Below are 17296 nucleotides of genomic sequence, written 5' to 3'. Positions count from 1 at the left end.
ACACATAGAAGAAGAGGAGGTTTCGTTTTATTCCTGGAAGAATAACGCAGGCTTCCCGGGGATGTGAAGATTTCCCGTGACACTTTGCCTAAAACAAACTAAAACGTTTAAAAAACATCCAGGGGAGATGAGGTTGAGTTGCTGCTTTAAATGCTTTTTATGTACCAGGTGATAACTCTGTAGCAGCCAGTTAATTTGAAAGCTGGGAAAGTTTGCATGTTTTGTTTTGTTTGTTTCAAGCCATTATTATTTTTATTTAAATTTTGGATTTATTTTTTCCTAACTAATTTACAATTAATCTGTGTACTTGTGTGTTAGCCTACCCTTGTGTGTGATCCTGGGCCCTACTCTCTCATCGCAGGGTGGGACAGACTTCCAAGAGTGTCTCTAACATCCTGCTCTGAGTGATTCTGGCTGTGTCTCTTTTTCTTCCTGTGTTTATCCCTCTGTCTCTGTAATCTCTCTCCTTTCTCATCTTTTTCTCTCTTTCTTTTCCTTTACCTTCTGTAAGTCCCATACTACATGCACGCGCACACACACACGCACACACACACACAAAAACACTGCATTACTTGTAGTTGCTCAAAATTTCATTCTTAAAGGAGTTTCTTACCACTTGAATAGCAGATTTTATGTTAAATAGTTCCAATATCTTCCAAAGTGCTTCACTTGATAACTCTGATCTGGTTATCAACATGTTAGCTTTTATTTAAATAAAGTGTAACCCATCTTCAAAAAAGACATTGGGGCTGTGATTCTGGGTGCACTTACCTAAGAATAAGTCCCATTGAACTCAGTGAGGTTTACTTCTGCATAGTATTGCACTGTAAAACATTTTTTTAAATCCATAGGTGGTTTTCAAATAAGTGTTACTCAGAGTAGAACCACTGAAATCGATGAACATGAGTAATCTAGGTCACTGGGTCTAGCAGAGTAAAACGTACTCCTACGTTGGCTGTATTTGTCTCTGAAGGAGATTCAACACAGGGATCATCCTAGATTCTGGACTTTACACTCATGTTAAACTCAAAACATAGACTGAAAGTTAATTCAACAATTCATGATAGTCTTCCTGAATAATGTTGTATATTCTTTTAATATACCCATGTCTTACTTTCCATCCACATAAAAAAGCTACCGTTTTAGGGGGAAATATCCTAGCAATCCTTTTTCCTCGTATGATAGATATTAAAACATAGAACATTTCTAAGTGATAGGTACTTTCAAATAAATAAATGCTCCCATATATTTTCTTTGGTGGTACAGTACCTCCTTCTTTGGAGGTCTTTAAGCAGAGGCTTGACAACCATATGTCAGGAGTGCTCTGATGGTGTTTCCTGCTTGGCAGGGGGTTGGACTCGATGGCCCTTGTGGTCTCTTCCAACTCTATGATTCTATGATTCATGAGAGGACAGTACCAGCATGTATGAATCAAATAAGGTTCCCTGCATGTTCTAATCAGTCATTTTCTTCCTGCCTGCTCATGCCTCCACGAGTATACTATATGATCTCAGCGAGATAGCATCTCCCACAAACACCTAGAACAGAGGATGCCTTTTCTCCCTGGTGGTTCCTTGCAAGATCCTGCTCTGGCCACTGTGTTCTGGGTTTTATGTCCAGAAGTTACATCATCTCCTTCAGAGAAGGGCTGCTGTACACTGCTCCAGAACTTTCATTCTAAATGGCACAGTGGTTGTTCAGTCCCTGAAATCCACTGTTGTCTGATTCAAGCTCAGTAATGAAACTGGAGAGAAAGGATCTGTCAATATCACAACCAGACCAGGATGGTGGATCACAGAATTATTCTGCAGCATTGGTGCCCAGGGCTTAATGTGCAGCTTTATGCACTTTTATGTTTCCTTTCTCAACAGCACTGGTTAAGGCATGATCCCACCTAATCTGGGGCAGCCTAGAGTAGGTACTCACTGGCTCCCTTAGAAAGGTAGGACTCTGCTTTACTCTAAGTCAGACTGTTTGTCCATCTGACTCAGTACTGTCAACACTAGCTGGTCTTGGACAGCGGTGTTTCCCAGCCCTGTCTGCAGGTGCCAGGGATTAAACCTGGAGCCTTTCGCTTCCAAGGCATGCACTCTACCACTGAGACACAGCCGCACCCCTGAATGTTGTGTTGAATTTAATATACAGATGCGGTGACATTTTCCACCATCGCTATCACCTTTGGTCCTTCCAGAACCACTCCTGCTGCACCACCTCGTCAGAAGGTCACCCACACCTTCTTAGCAAGTTTTCCATTTATTTTTAAAGTGGTCATACAGTTTCCCTCCATGCAGCATAATTTGAGGAGGAAGGGTGAGGCCCAGACTTTTTGGTAGTGTTTGCAAAAGAAAATTAAGAAATAATAATAATAATAATAATAATAATAATAATAATAATAGGAAAAGGACCCCTGGACAGTTAAGTCCGGTCAAATTCGACTATGGGGTACAGCACCCATCTCGCTTCAGGCCGAGGGAGCCGCCGTTTGTCCACAGACAGCTTTCTGGGTCATGTGGCCAGTATAATTAAACCTCTTCTGGTACAGCAGAACACTGTGACAAGTGCCAGAGTGCACGAAAATGCCATTTACCTTCCTGCTGCAGTGGTACATTTTTATCTACTTGCACTTATGTGCTTTCGAACTGCTATGTTGGCAGAAACTGGGACAGAGCAACGAGAGCTCACCCCGTTGTGGAGATTCGAACCACCAACCTTACGATCAGCAAGTTCAAGAGGCTCAGTGGTTTAGACCACAGCACCACCACTAATAATAATAATAATAATAATAATAATAATAATAATAATAATAATAACCAGACCTTCTCTCCACAAGTGGTCTGTTTCCAAGGTTCCTCCACCTGTAAGGTTCTCTTCCTGAAGACAGTTGCACCCACACATTTCACAAACAGACCCAGGCTCACCACACCCTCACCCTATCTTTTGTCCCTTTGTTTCTTTTCCTTTTCCCTCTCTCTTTCTCTCTCTCTCTTTGTATGTATCCTTTGTTAATCTTGAATTTTGCATGGTCTGCTAACTCAGTAAGAACATTTCTATATCAAGACTGTTGCAAACTGTTTGCTACTGAATTTCATTTTTTCTGTTGGTTATATAATATATATCTATTTATCTAGTTATATCTATACATTTTTTATTATTTTATTACTGTGGCCTTTTTATTGGTACTTTTATTATTCTTTTTTTAATTTTTGGTTTCTTTTTCATGTCGTTTTTTGCAAGAGGTTTCCTTTCGGTATGATTATGATACACAATATTTTTATTCAAACAGCCATTGAATAAAATATTGTTTGTACCCCTTCCCCTTTCCACCCAACCCCCCTTTTTTGTTTTCTGTTTTTTGTTTGTTTTTTCTTGCTTTCTCTCTCTGATGGATTCACACAGTACCAAGCAAATTGAAGGGCAAGTATTTTCAGTCTTAGACCACTCCCCTTCCACCACCCCCTTCTCCTCACCCGTGTCCAGTACCCCCACCCGTCACTCCAAACCTTCACCGTTCCCCCTCACCACTTACCCGGCCTGCTTGCCCATTACCTTGCCCGTTTGCCACGCCTAACCTTGCAAACCACCACCAAACTGTTCCTCCCTGTCTCCTGCTCCTCCACTTCCTCCCCTCAAACTCGTTCACCCTTTTTTTGAAAGCAACATGTCTTGTTATGTTCATAATAGCTTCACCACTACTGATCTCCCCACTCCTTCCCTGTGCATTGCTCAGAGACTCAATCCGTTTAAGACGAGCCAACTTCATATGGAATTGTTATGTTTGAATTCAATAAGGTTTTTTGTAGCTAGTTTTAATATCCTGCTCTTCTTTCTCCCTGCAAAAATGCCTCCCTCACGCCCTTCCTTCCTTTCTCCTCTCCTGTCTCACGCCTACCCTACAAATCTTCTTCCCCTATCCTTGTCCCTGTGCTTTCCTTCCTCTTGAAGACAACTCAACCTGAATGGGACAGGGCTGTGCAGAGGCCTTCAGACTGAGAAGTGTTTGGAAATGGAGTCCAATATCACTTCCGCAAGAAAATATTTAGGCTTCTTGAGTACTGAAACAGCAGGGAAAATAGAAATCTCAGACAGGTCCACAGCGTGTGTAGGGATGGAGGAGGACTTATTATGGTCTGCATTTCCAAGCAAACAGACCTAATTCACACCTCCTGGATGAACACACAGATCAGGACATCAGAGTCCTTAGAATTTTGCAGGACAGGTCTCAACTATTAAAAAAATGCACCAGAATGCATTAAAATAAATACTTTAGGATAAAATGCATTTAGAAATGTGTGCCTTAAGATAAATAGGGGTTTAAAAATATATTTTGTGATCAAATACTATTTAAGAACATAGTTGAACACTTATTTAAACACCAATTTTCATACAAACCTTAAAAAATTCAACGATGAATTCACAAATGGGCTGGGCTGGACTAATGAGTAAAGGAATGTGAAATTGTCGTGGGCACATAAATAGACTGATCTGTCCATACCCTAGCTACATGCAGATCAAAGTTGTTTCCCCAAAAGACATAACCCTCGCAAGTTGCAGCCAGCAACAATACTTCATTAACAATAACTGTCCCTTAGCTTCCCATAGATAAAGGGTACAGCGTGAAGATAATTTACTAAATTTGATGTGGTAAATTTCTCACAAGGGTCTTGATTCAGCACCTTCAGAATCCAGTTGCAGTCTATCTGGCACCTTAGGCTAAAACTGTTTTGCATCCTGTTTTGCATTTTGGGGGTTATAGATAGAGCCTGGGTCTCCATCGATTTCTGTTTCCTCCTTCTCTTGTGGGTCAACTCCTGAGAATTGCAGAGCAGTTGCACTTCACTTTGAACACAAAATAGGATCTGCTGGTCATCTCCCCCAATTATGAACATGAATATGTGTACATGGGACATTAAGAATACCAGGAGACCTTTCTGGGTCTTGGAAGCTTTCCATGATAAAATTCCAAGGTCCACTGTCTTGTAGGCCACCTACACTGAGGCAGACTCTTTAGAATGCGGATGCCACTGTTATCAGGGTTCTGTATTGCTAAATAATGAGCTCAGCAAAGATGGGGGAAGCTGTGGCCCTCCAGATGCTTTGGAATTACAACATCCATTTATCCCTGACCATGGGCTCTGCTGGCTGTTGGAGTCCAGCAACATCTGGAGAGCACCATGTTCCCCATCCCTGGTGTAGAGGAATGTGCAACCTCAGCATCCACTGCAGCATTTCATCCAGCTATGGCATGAGCAGAAGAAGCAAAAGAGTTATTAAAGACTGCTTCGTAGCAAAAGCAAAATATTGACAATGAGGAACAAAGGCATCCTAGAGCACTCCTTATGTTATGGTCTAAGGCTATTTGCACATTATCAGTTTAAAATGCAGCAAGGTCTCTCTTTTCCCCTTTTTGCTACATTTCAATTTGCATTTGCATGTCAGTGCAGTTGGATGCATTTCCAGGTCACCCACTGCCTGTCCCCATCAGTGGGCATGGGTGTCTTCATATGGCTTACGTTTTCCAATTGGATTGAAGCTGGTTTGGGAGAAAACACATCCAAATGCAGTGTTTCTGAAGAAATGGCATAAATCAGTGGTGGAAGTGCCCTGGGTGCAGAGTAAACGGAAGTGTGTACACAGCCCGGCTTACATGAAAGCCATGATTGGAACTCTGATTTTGGCAAGGGCAAAGCTGAAACAGGGACCAGCTATACTGTCAGTTATTCCCAGGGTTAAAGGTCCTTTAACGTGGCCTGAGTTGGCAAAGTCTGTGCGGTGAAGAGTTTACCATTCACACAAAAGCAAAATGAATTGAATATAGAGAGCTATCTTCATGCATATGCTGCTCTCTGATCTTCTCAGTCATCCTTGTCACTACCCAAGAATACATGCATTCTTACAACCTGGACCAGTGGATCCAGAAACACAGAGATGTGCCAGTAAATAGAATTTGGGGGGTGGGGGGTTAAGCATACTGACTATTTCATCCATTTACGTTTTATGCCTTAAGGTGCCTAGCAGTTGGGAAGGTGTGTGCAGATAGACATAAAATAAGTGTTTGCCGTAAACACAGAGTGGAAGGAAGAGACACTGTTCATGTATGGGTAGCTGGCACATTGTGGTACCAAAGAGTTATCAGCAGGGACCTGACCTCAAGCCCTAAGGTTCTGTCTGTCGTCATCAGCCCTGTCCTATCAGCATTGAGCTGCCTGTTCCCGGTGACCCTGTAATGGCAATGCTGATGGAATAATTACTTAGTGTTTTTGTATTCCTTTCCTCTTCCTCCTTTCATTGGCTTGTATCCAGACCCTGCCTTTTAGTCCTGTTCGAAAATAGCAGTCCAACCTATGGCTGTGCTGCCCTGACAAAGGGCCACGTATGTCTTGTAATGCATTGTGGGAGATATTGGTGGGGGAAGGAGAGGCGTTTTAGTGGTCTCACAATCAATGTCTTGATATGGATATGCTTGAATGGACAATTTGCTGCTAAGATAAATGCATAACTGCGGTAAGGTTGCTTGGACGGTGATTAAAAGTGAGTGGGTGTCCTTCAGAGGAAAGCCTGCAACAGCTATCCCTCATTTTGTTTCAGCCACAAGAGTGGGCTATGTAGTCAAACCAAAAGATGTTCAGATTGCTGAATGAAGAGCTAAAATACTATGGTGCTACATGCTAGGGAGAATATACAAAAATGAGCAATAAATTTGACTGCTACTATTCCTTCCATAGAACTAAGCAAAAATCCTATAAGCTTCTTTAGGGTGACCAGTGTGCTTCATCTGTATCACCTTCTGGTTAAAATGTTGCTGAATTGATAAGATCCCCCATTGCTCTAATTGTCAAAGCAGAGCACTATAAATCTCATTCACTTTCTTGGAGTCTCCAGTGGCGAACACTGTTGAAGTGCAGAATGCTAGGAGAAGTCAAAGGAATTCATATAGGAAATCGTTTTCCCTAGAGACATTAACATCCAGTTGTACAGATTTATTGGGGGCAGTCCTCTAAATATTCCTTCCCCCACCCTTAAGAATAAAAATAGCAAAATAGTTTTTTTTTGGGGGGGGGGATTAAGTGGATTTTTAATGCATATAATTTGCAGCACAGTTAAATAGTGGCTCCCACACTCTGTACAGCAGTACTTCAGGTGTAGTGAAGGACATAAGCAGACAGGCTCATATAGCATGAAGAGAAGTGTGCTAAACTGTGTCTTGGACCTCAGGCTGCTGCCCATAAGCACACAAATTGCATTGTATTGCTCTAGGCACATTGTCAGCCTCTTTGGCTGCCTGAATCCTTTTGCTGCTCCTTTAGGAAAGCTGTGCAACCTATGAGCCTCCAGATAATATTGGATTATTGGCCATGCTAGTTGGGGCTAATAGAAGTTGGCATCCAGCAACATCTGGAGGGTTCCCTATTCTTGCTGTCCAGGGCTATTCAAAACAAATACAATCCCCCCGAATACATCTTGGACCTGACCAACCACTGCCTAACCAACACGTACTTCATCCACAATGGACAAAGATACAAACAGATAGAAGGAGCACCTATGGGATCACCCCTCTCACCGGTCATCGCAAACCTGTACATGGAACACTTTGAAACCAATGCTTTAGACAAGTCAGAACACAAACCCAAACTTTGGCTCAGATATGTTGACGACACCTTTGTAATTTGGCCACACGGGAAGGAAAAACTGGATAGCTTCCTCACACATCTCAACAACTTACACCCCAAAATACAATTCACTATGGAAATAGAAGCCAACAACCAACTTCCCTTCCTTGACGTCCTAATCTACAAAAAACCTGATGGCTCCCTAGGACACACTATCTACCAGAAAAAAACACACACCAACCGCTACTTACATGCACAATCACACCACCACCCTGCACAAATAAACTCCGTAGCCAAGACTCTCATCTCCAGAACCAAACGCCTGGCTGACAAAGACCACTTGACAACTGAGTTACAGAATCTCTCAAATATGTTAATTGCCAATGGATACCAGCAAAACAGGATTACGAAGCTAATCCAAAAGGAAACACCCCCCAAAAACCAAGACACAGAAGAAAACAATGGCATGGCCCTCCTTCCTTATATCAAGGGCACTACAGATAAAATTAGCAAAATCCTCCATAAACACAATATCAAAACAGCCTTTTGCACCAACCAAAAAATAGCCAATATCCTCAGAAACCCCAAGGATAAAATCCAGTTGGAAAACCAAGGGATCTATGAAATACCCTGCAAAGTCTGCCCAGCCACGTACATTGGACAAACAAACAGACGAATAAATGCACGTATCGCAGAACACAAGAATGCCGTCAAAAAAGAAGAAAAAACTTCCTCTCTTTTCCAACACATGAAAGAAACAGGACACGAAATTAATTTTGCAGATTCCAAATTGCTCTTTAACACGGAACATCACCACAAGAGAATAATCATGGAAGCCATCGAGATAGAGAAACACCCTCACAACATGAACAAGCGTGACGACACATCCCGCTTGCCAGACATCTGGAAATTAGCCCTCCCCACAAAAACTGACACCAGATCCAGAGGCACACAGAACGCCAACACCAATCAACCACACCAGACCCAAACCCAGACCCTCTCCACAGATGAATTACTGACACCATCCAGTAGCCAATCCATGGTGGCACCTCCGGATGCTGCACCCCCCTGCAATCCCTACACAGATCTGGCTGACACAAGCCACAAAACCACAGCTCGCCCCTATACACGAAGCCAAGCCAAAGCACAACTAAGTGCAATACAACCATCTTCTCAGGAAAACTCTTCACAAAGTTCAAGAGGTCAAGACACAAAGACTTTAGCAACTAATCCACACCTAATGACCCACCTAAGTGGTACTCAGGATATCACTCAAGAAATCACTCAAGGTATCTCTCAAGTAATTAAGGAACAAAAGAAGAAAAGGCACACTAGCCTGGGAACTTCCTCTCTGCCCAGAACATTGGAGGCTAGACACCACACCCCCTCTACAGTATTTATAGGAACTCAAACATTGAGATCCCGCTCTGTTCCAGTAACAAGAAGCCGAAAGCACCAGCCTGAAGATGACGAGTGAGACCTCGTCGAAACGTCGCCTAGACACCCCAACTTTTACACGGGAAGACACCCGAGGACACCAAAACCTGCATTCCTGTACCCGTGAAAATCTACGAAAGCAAATATCTTACCTCTACGGGGAGGAAACCTTCCAGCTGACAAGAACCTACGAGAAACTAGAAGTCCGAAGAGCCACCATCTTATGTGATCTCTTGTTCCTACGCAACTGCCGAGACAACAAATTAATTCCCACATGCTTCCAACTTAAATTCCATTCTAAAACCCCAGCCACCGAAAGGATCCTGAAACGAACTGAACTATCCCTAATCAGAAACGAACTACACAAGAAAAGATACCTACTAGACCAAACCAACAAAGATCTACTCACTCTTCACCTCAAACTCTGTAACAAAATCCACCCTGCACTCTGGGACAAATGCAAACAACTAGCCGTCTGGAGAGCTGAAACGGAGACCTCACATAAGACAGACACACACACCAACAAACTCCACAAACTAGAGAAACGCCAGAAGCCCGGCCACCCTCCACAGCAACCCATGAAACAAACAGTACATAACATATCAGACAGGATCCTCACCACAACTGAAACCAAAGTACTCTCCAAAGGTTTCAACTTTGCAGTCGCCCCGAGACGCATCCCCACCGAAAACATCATATGCGGAGTCGAAGCTAGCCTAACCAAATTCAACCCAGATGAAGCCAATAAAATCAGACTTGAAGTCACCAACATCCTCTGCTCCAGCAAACCACCCAGAAGCAATTTACACAAAGAAGAACAGAAAGCACTCACCAACCTGAGGAAAGACAACAACATAATCATTCTCCCAGCAGACAAAGGTAATGCCACAGTGGTGATGAACACATCGGACTACCAAGCAAAACTATCAAAGCTACTCCAAGATCCTGCCTACAAACCTATAAAAACAGATCCCACCACCTATCTGGAAAAAACCACCAAATCCAAAATAAAAGCCTCTCCTATCAGTGAAGAAATCCAGCTAAGAATCATCCCCAGAGAAAAATCATCCAGATGCCCCAAACTCTACGGCCTCCCCAAGATACACAAAGAAGGAACACCACTCAGACCAATAGTCAGCTCCATAGGCTCACCTCTACAAAATCTCGCTAAATTTCTCGCCAAGCAACTTCAGCCCTATGCAGAATCCATCTCTTCACACGTACCAAACTCCTTCCAGTTCATAGAAACAATAAAGAAGCAAAACCTACATCCTAATGACCTACTTGTGAGCTTCGATGTTGTATCTCTCTTCACACAAGTGCCCATTAATGAAGCCTTGACAGCTATTCAAAACAAATACAATCCCCCCGAATACATCTTGGACCTGACCAACCACTGCCTAACCAACACGTACTTCATCCACAATGGACAAAGATACAAACAGATAGAAGGAGCACCTATGGGATCACCCCTCTCACCGGTCATCGCAAACCTGTACATGGAACACTTTGAAACCAATGCTTTAGACAAGTCAGAACACAAACCCAAACTTTGGCTCAGATATGTTGACGACACCTTTGTAATTTGGCCACACGGGAAGGAAAAACTGGATAGCTTCCTCACACATCTCAACAACTTACACCCCAAAATACAATTCACTATGGAAATAGAAGCCAACAACCAACTTCCCTTCCTTGACGTCCTAATCTACAAAAAACCTGATGGCTCCCTAGGACACACTATCTACCAGAAAAAAACACACACCAACCGCTACTTACATGCACAATCACACCACCACCCTGCACAAATAAACTCCGTAGCCAAGACTCTCATCTCCAGAACCAAACGCCTGGCTGACAAAGACCACTTGACAACTGAGTTACAGAATCTCTCAAATATGTTAATTGCCAATGGATACCAGCAAAACAGGATTACGAAGCTAATCCAAAAGGAAACACCCCCCAAAAACCAAGACACAGAAGAAAACAATGGCATGGCCCTCCTTCCTTATATCAAGGGCACTACAGATAAAATTAGCAAAATCCTCCATAAACACAATATCAAAACAGCCTTTTGCACCAACCAAAAAATAGCCAATATCCTCAGAAACCCCAAGGATAAAATCCAGTTGGAAAACCAAGGGATCTATGAAATACCCTGCAAAGTCTGCCCAGCCACATACATTGGACAAACAAACAGACGAATAAATGCACGTATCGCAGAACACAAGAATGCCGTCAAAAAAGAAGAAAAAACTTCCTCTCTTTTCCAACACATGAAAGAAACAGGACACGAAATTAATTTTGCAGATTCCAAATTGCTCTTTAACACGGAACATCACCACAAGAGAATAATCATGGAAGCCATCGAGATAGAGAAACACCCTCACAACATGAACAAGCGTGACGACACATCCCGCTTGCCAGACATCTGGAAATTAGCCCTCCCCACAAAAACTGACACCAGATCCAGAGGCACACAGAACGCCAACACCAATCAACCACACCAGACCCAAACCCAGACCCTCTCCACAGATGAATTACTGACACCATCCAGTAGCCAATCCATGGTGGCACCTCCGGATGCTGCACCCCCCTGCAATCCCTACACAGATCTGGCTGACACAAGCCACAAAACCACAGCTCGCCCCTATACACGAAGCCAAGCCAAAGCACAACTAAGTGCAATACAACCATCTTCTCAGGAAAACTCTTCACAAAGTTCAAGAGGTCAAGACACAAAGACTTTAGCAACTAATCCACACCTAATGACCCACCTAAGTGGTACTCAGGATATCACTCAAGAAATCACTCAAGGTATCTCTCAAGTAATTAAGGAACAAAAGAAGAAAAGGCACACTAGCCTGGGAACTTCCTCTCTGCCCAGAACATTGGAGGCTAGACACCACACCCCCTCTACAGTATTTATAGGAACTCAAACATTGAGATCCCGCTCTGTTCCAGTAACAAGAAGCCGAAAGCACCAGCCTGAAGATGACGAGTGAGACCTCGTCGAAACGTCGCCTAGACACCCCAACTTTTACACAGGAAGACACCCGAGGACACCAAAACCTGCATTCCTGTACCCGTGAAAATCTACGAAAGCATATATATATATATATATATATATATATATATATATGGTTCAGATGCAGAAGAAGCAAAGGTTTTAAGCTTTTAGTTGAACTGTGGAGCGTTCAGCCCAGTGGAAGCTTCAACAGCATTGAGCATTGATTGTGTGGACCATGGAGGACTCTTACTGGAGCACATTCCACACCGGCAGAAGAAGAGCAAGAGTGAGAGACTTTAACAACTACCCACCTCCAGATTCCCATCCAGTGGGCTTCTCTCTCCACCACAGCCCTGTGAGTGACAGCAGAAGTGAGTCATCTGGGGTGATGTCCAAACCTCTCCATTCCTGTGCTCTACAAGGAAGAGCCAGCAGGCACCCCAGGATGCTCTGATGAGGTGCATCTCCAGAAGGGACCATTCAGATCTGAGGGCTTTGCCAGAGGTAATACTCCCAACAGGTTGCCGCTGAAAGAGTGATGTCAAAGGTGATTGTCCCTTTAGGTCTTCCCTTAGGGCTGCCCACTGAGCATGGTATGGCAGTTAGCATATTCATTGGGAATGCTTACATTTTCTCTGATTAAGATAGGCATTCGGCCTTTGTCTGGACTGAGCCCATCCAATGATGGCGGCTGATATTTTAGTCAATCACATGTACCACCAGAAGTTTACCCAGAGTTGCTTATATTCCCTATTGGTAATATCATTAATATCTTCCACTACGGTGAGAATAAGGTTCCATTGTTCCTTTGTGGTTATTCTGATTAATTCTGTAGCTCTCCAGAACTTTTTTTTTATCCTCACTTGGCATTATGCTATATCCCTTAGAAGGGTTTTTTTTTAAGTTAAGCCATTAATTTAGATTAAATTCTGGTGTGCAGTTAATTCTGTGTCCTCTTATGAGCTGTCACTATCCTGCTGCCAAGTGTGGAGTGTTAATTAATTATTGCTAATTGCTACTACGCTGTGGAGATGGTGATTAGAGCTCAGATGTGCCTGGCAGAGGTAGATGTTTGTGGACCAGGGTTAGATATAGGGGAGCTGGGAGCTCTGGGGGGAGAGCAGTGAGATCTGCTAGGTTTCTATTAGTTAGACAAATTCAAGAATTTGTGTGGTGTTTTGTTTTTGTTTGTTTTTTAGTTCTCTATTGAGGCCTTTACTTCCAGGGAGCTCAGTCAGCCTTCCAATGATCTTTCATTTGTTTCTTTTAAAATACCAGGTCAGGCCAAAATAATATAGATACCATCCATGCTAGGATAGGGGTGAATTGATAGGGGCGCCCTGGTATTATGTAAGCTTGATTTGATGAGGCAGTGGGTCCTATTGGTCCAAATTGCTTCAAGCTGGGTATTGGAGCAACATAAGGTTGCTGGATGGGGAGCAATGTTTGCTGTGGTCCATAAGGATTCTATCTCCCTTTCCTGTATTGGTTGTGGCCCATCCCACTACATGCCTCTTGATTTCTCTCTGTCCATTTTGACCGATGAAGTAATATTGGTTGAAATAATTGCATGAGGGTTTAATTCATCAGGGCAAGACGATGATAAGATCATTGTTGGAAAAGCCTTCTCCCTTATATTGGGGAATTACAAATTAATCTCAGAGTTGTGATTCCTGGCAAAGTAGGTCTAGCAGACGGTAGAAAACCAGCTTGGCTTGGCTCGTTTTGGTTGAAACTGGCTGTTTCAGACTGACTTCAGGATGTGTTGTGGATGGAAACTGACTCAATTGCTTGGTAGAAGACTCATACCAGGAGCAAGACAGGAAACAATGGCCCTGTTAATTCTCCTAGATCTCTCAGCAGCTGTTGAAAGCAACGGCCATGGTATCAGTCAGGACCATCTGCCAAGGGTTAACTGGGCGAACTAGTTTGCAGTGGTTTTGTTCCTACTTCATAGCATGGTTTCAGGGAGTGATTACTGCACTTCCCTATGGGAATTTTCCTACATGGTCCTGCAGGTTTATTTTCTTCTCCCATCCTTGTTAAGTTCTTTGTGAAACTCCTGGTTGAGGTTGTTCTAGGAACAATAGGCCTGGTGATCTATGAAGGATAGTTCAATTCTAAATAAGAATACACTCTCCCTTAAGAAGCAGGCTATTGAGGAGGCCTGACCCATTTAGCAAGGCTTTATTTTATTTTATTTATTTATTTATTTATTTTGCAATAGAAAGGCCAGGCATGATGCTTACTAATTTATTTAAAATATATATATATTTAGAAATCTCTATCTTGAAATTCCATCTTCTACACAACGATTAAAGGTGTATGATACCGCTCTTCTGTTGCATCTCATCACTGAAAATCATCCAGCCAGTAGAAAAATAAAATACAATTTAACAAACTGGTATACAAGTTATTGCTTTCCTTGAAGACTGGTAAATTGGCTGTTTCTTCAGCAACTGTGCCATTCCAGCTGAGCACCCCTCGCAGCTGCTCTTTTCTGCTGTTTAGACACTTTGCTGAGAATATTTTTGAGTCTTTCCTTTTTCTCTCACCCCCACTCCAAACATTCCTAAGAAAAGCAAACTACAATGCAAAATTTTCTCCAAATATTCACCACCATTCTTTTTCTTTTCTTTTTTGCGGTGGCTGCCATCTAAACACACAGTGCCGCAGAATAACAGTCGGTCTGTGGCGTTGTAGAGAACGCAAATCAGTGGCAAGGTGGCCAACACATTTGTGGCTGCATTCATTTCTAGCAACATCAGAAAAAGAACTGGCTGGGAGGGGTGGAGAAACTGTACCTGCCACTGTGAATGGTGATCTCCATTCTAGAGAAATAAATGGAGGATTTCTCCTCTCACACTGGGAAAAATCAGTGAAATGATCCTCCCAATTTCTCTGTTCAGAAATAGGCTGGAGACTTTCATCTGGGCACAGCTTTAACTTAATCTAGCATATGCTCTGTTTGCACATCTAGTTCTTTGTTTTAATAAAGCCATTTAAGCTGAATGCCTGTTAGGCAGATGAGAGAGAGTACTGGACATATCACAAACTGACAGGCAGGTAGAAAGACAAATTCAAGCCATCAGCCAATAGAGCTGGAAATTCAGCATTGGAAGAGCACATATGCTGCTCTGTGCTTGCTATGGTTGCATCTGTTTGCTCCTATGAAATCTGGAGGATGTGTTCTATGTTTGGACTAGGGAGGGATGGCTATTGCAGTGCTTTGAGACCACTGTCAGCTAGAAGGCAGCTGCTGCACTCTTGACAATGCATTGCATTTTACCTCTATCTGATGGGTAAGTCTTTGGTTGGACTGTCTTCATAAAGGACCCTGGTTTGGCCATGTTGATGCCTGAAAGATAATTTTTCTTACAAAATATTGTTTTGGTAATTCTCTTTCCGTATGAGCAGAGCATGTGGTTTATTTTTGTTGTTAATATTGTAATAAGAGAGAGATGTCCATATAACCTACCAAACATACATATATATATGTATATGTATAAATATGAGGATATATATGTGTGTATATGTGTATATGTAACTGTATAGCCCTAAAGCAATACATATACAATCTATCAAACATATTTAATTTCAATTATATGATTTTTAAATATATATATAAATATATATATATAGACAATAAAATATCAAAATCCTCCAAATGTTGGCACCATATTGGCTATAACTTTGTATGATGCTAGTTACCAAAGAATCCTCTCTCCTTTCTCTCTTGTTAAAACTAGTCAGTTGTTTTGCCTCTTTTGTTTATTCCTGTCTATTCTCTCTCTCTCTCTCTCTCTCTCTCTCTCTCTCTTTCTCTCTTTCTCTCTTGCTCTCTCTCCCCTTACTCCTCTCTTTCTCTTTTTCTCTTTTTCTACCTTCTGTCACATTCTGAGACTGAAGCCTTCTTCTTCCCTCATTTCAAACCCCTGCCGGATAACGTTACCTTTCTGTTGCAGATTTTGAATACCTGCTGCCAAACAGCTTTGAGTCCGAGGGACATGTATTCATTGCTCCAAGGTAGCTTTGCGTGTGAGCTTGCTGAGGTGTCCATTCAACCACTCTCCCCTCAACACTGATCCTGGGACTGACTCAGCCCCCTTTCCCATCCCCACTTCCCTCCCTGCCACACCTTTTAAATATTCTACTTCATCACTCCCACCCTTCTGAGCTGACACCTCCTCATTGTGCCAAAGTCTTGGTCATTTTCCTTTCCTTCTTTTTTGTGTCTGTTGTCTGCCTGTGTGCCACTCTGAGACTACAGCTGCCACCTGCACCTTGTTGAGACGCCACTGTGGTTGGCAGCGCAGTGGTCCCACCTTCTGTTCACTCACCTACATAAGAAGAGTATATATGTATGCCTGCGTATGAGATATTATGTGCACATACATATATAGGTATAGTTTCTGAAAATACTCACAAAATAATAAGTCAGTCCTATTTGGATCATGTTGAGATCATGCCATCATGTTAGTTAAATCTGAAATACATTTTTATATCTAATACACAGTGTTTGTCTAAGCCAAAAGCCCTCTTTGGAAGGCAGGAGTATCATGTGCAATGCCATCTAGATTTCCCACTGAATGATTTCAGCCAATATTTTCCGCCCCAAAGCGTTGTTTGCTCCAAATATCCCATTATTTGATTTGGTTGACTAGGTGCACCTATCACACAGCATTTGTTTGACCCATGATTTATTGACCAAATGATTTTTAACACAAGACTGGCGTTTTGCCAGTTTTTTTCTAAGAAAGAAATTATAGGTCTGGGTCACTTTTTGTTTATGTTTTTGGATTTCACAAATACCAAAATTTAAAAATACCTAATGATAAACAACACCACAATAGCATGAATCACTCACTCACTGCACTATTTTTATTAGTGAAAATACTTACAAGCTTTCATAAAGACACTGTGTTGTTCTCAAAGCATTTTCAAAATGCACATGATTCAATATTGCTAAAGACCTTTGTGAGGCCATATTAATACAGTAGGAATGATAAAATAGTCTACTGCTATATGTAAAAAAATCACGAAGCCACTTTCATAAGCCTGCCTTAGTCATGAAGCTCACTGAGTGACTTTGGGTTCTCTTTCAGCCTAACATACCTGACAGAGTTGTTCTGAGGGTAAAATTGGAAGGTCAAATAATGATGGCTGCTGCCATGAGCTATCAAAGCAAGCCAAGATAGAAATGCCATAGGGAGACAGAGAAGGGGGTTTATTGGCAAACGTC

At 42.3% G+C, this 17296-nt stretch overlaps 1 protein-coding gene and 1 long non-coding RNA gene across 8 annotated transcripts in view; one reads left to right on the top strand and one right to left on the bottom strand.

Annotated features, from left to right (window-relative positions):
• Nucleotides 1-17296, bottom strand: part of LOC310838859 — a 63143-nt gene that overhangs the window by 4539 nt on the left and 41308 nt on the right. The gene's annotated exons all lie outside the window — the stretch shown is intronic.
• CACNA2D2 (calcium voltage-gated channel auxiliary subunit alpha2delta 2) overlaps nucleotides 1-17296 on the top strand; it is a 520700-nt gene that overhangs the window by 470632 nt on the left and 32772 nt on the right. For 3 of the 5 annotated variants that reach the window (XR_014561165.1, XM_083726520.1, XM_083726518.1), the window contains 2 exons: nucleotides 3397-3414; nucleotides 16020-16080. Coding sequence is in view for 4 of the 5 variants with exons in the window: in XM_083726520.1 (XP_083582646.1) it covers nucleotides 3397-3414; nucleotides 16020-16080 (79 nt within the window). In the remaining variant the exon portion in view is untranslated. The remainder of the gene's footprint in view (nucleotides 1-3396; nucleotides 3415-16019; nucleotides 16081-17296) is intronic. The other 2 variants (XM_083726521.1, XM_083726519.1) reach the window with 1 other exon arrangement.

The sequence above is a fragment of the Podarcis gaigeae genome (genome assembly GCF_964106915.1).
Source record: "Podarcis gaigeae genome assembly, chromosome: 2".
Taxonomy (NCBI): Eukaryota; Metazoa; Chordata; class Lepidosauria; order Squamata; family Lacertidae; genus Podarcis; species Podarcis gaigeae.
Note: the sequence above shows the minus strand (reverse complement) of the source record. Positions and strands in the feature narration are given on the sequence as shown.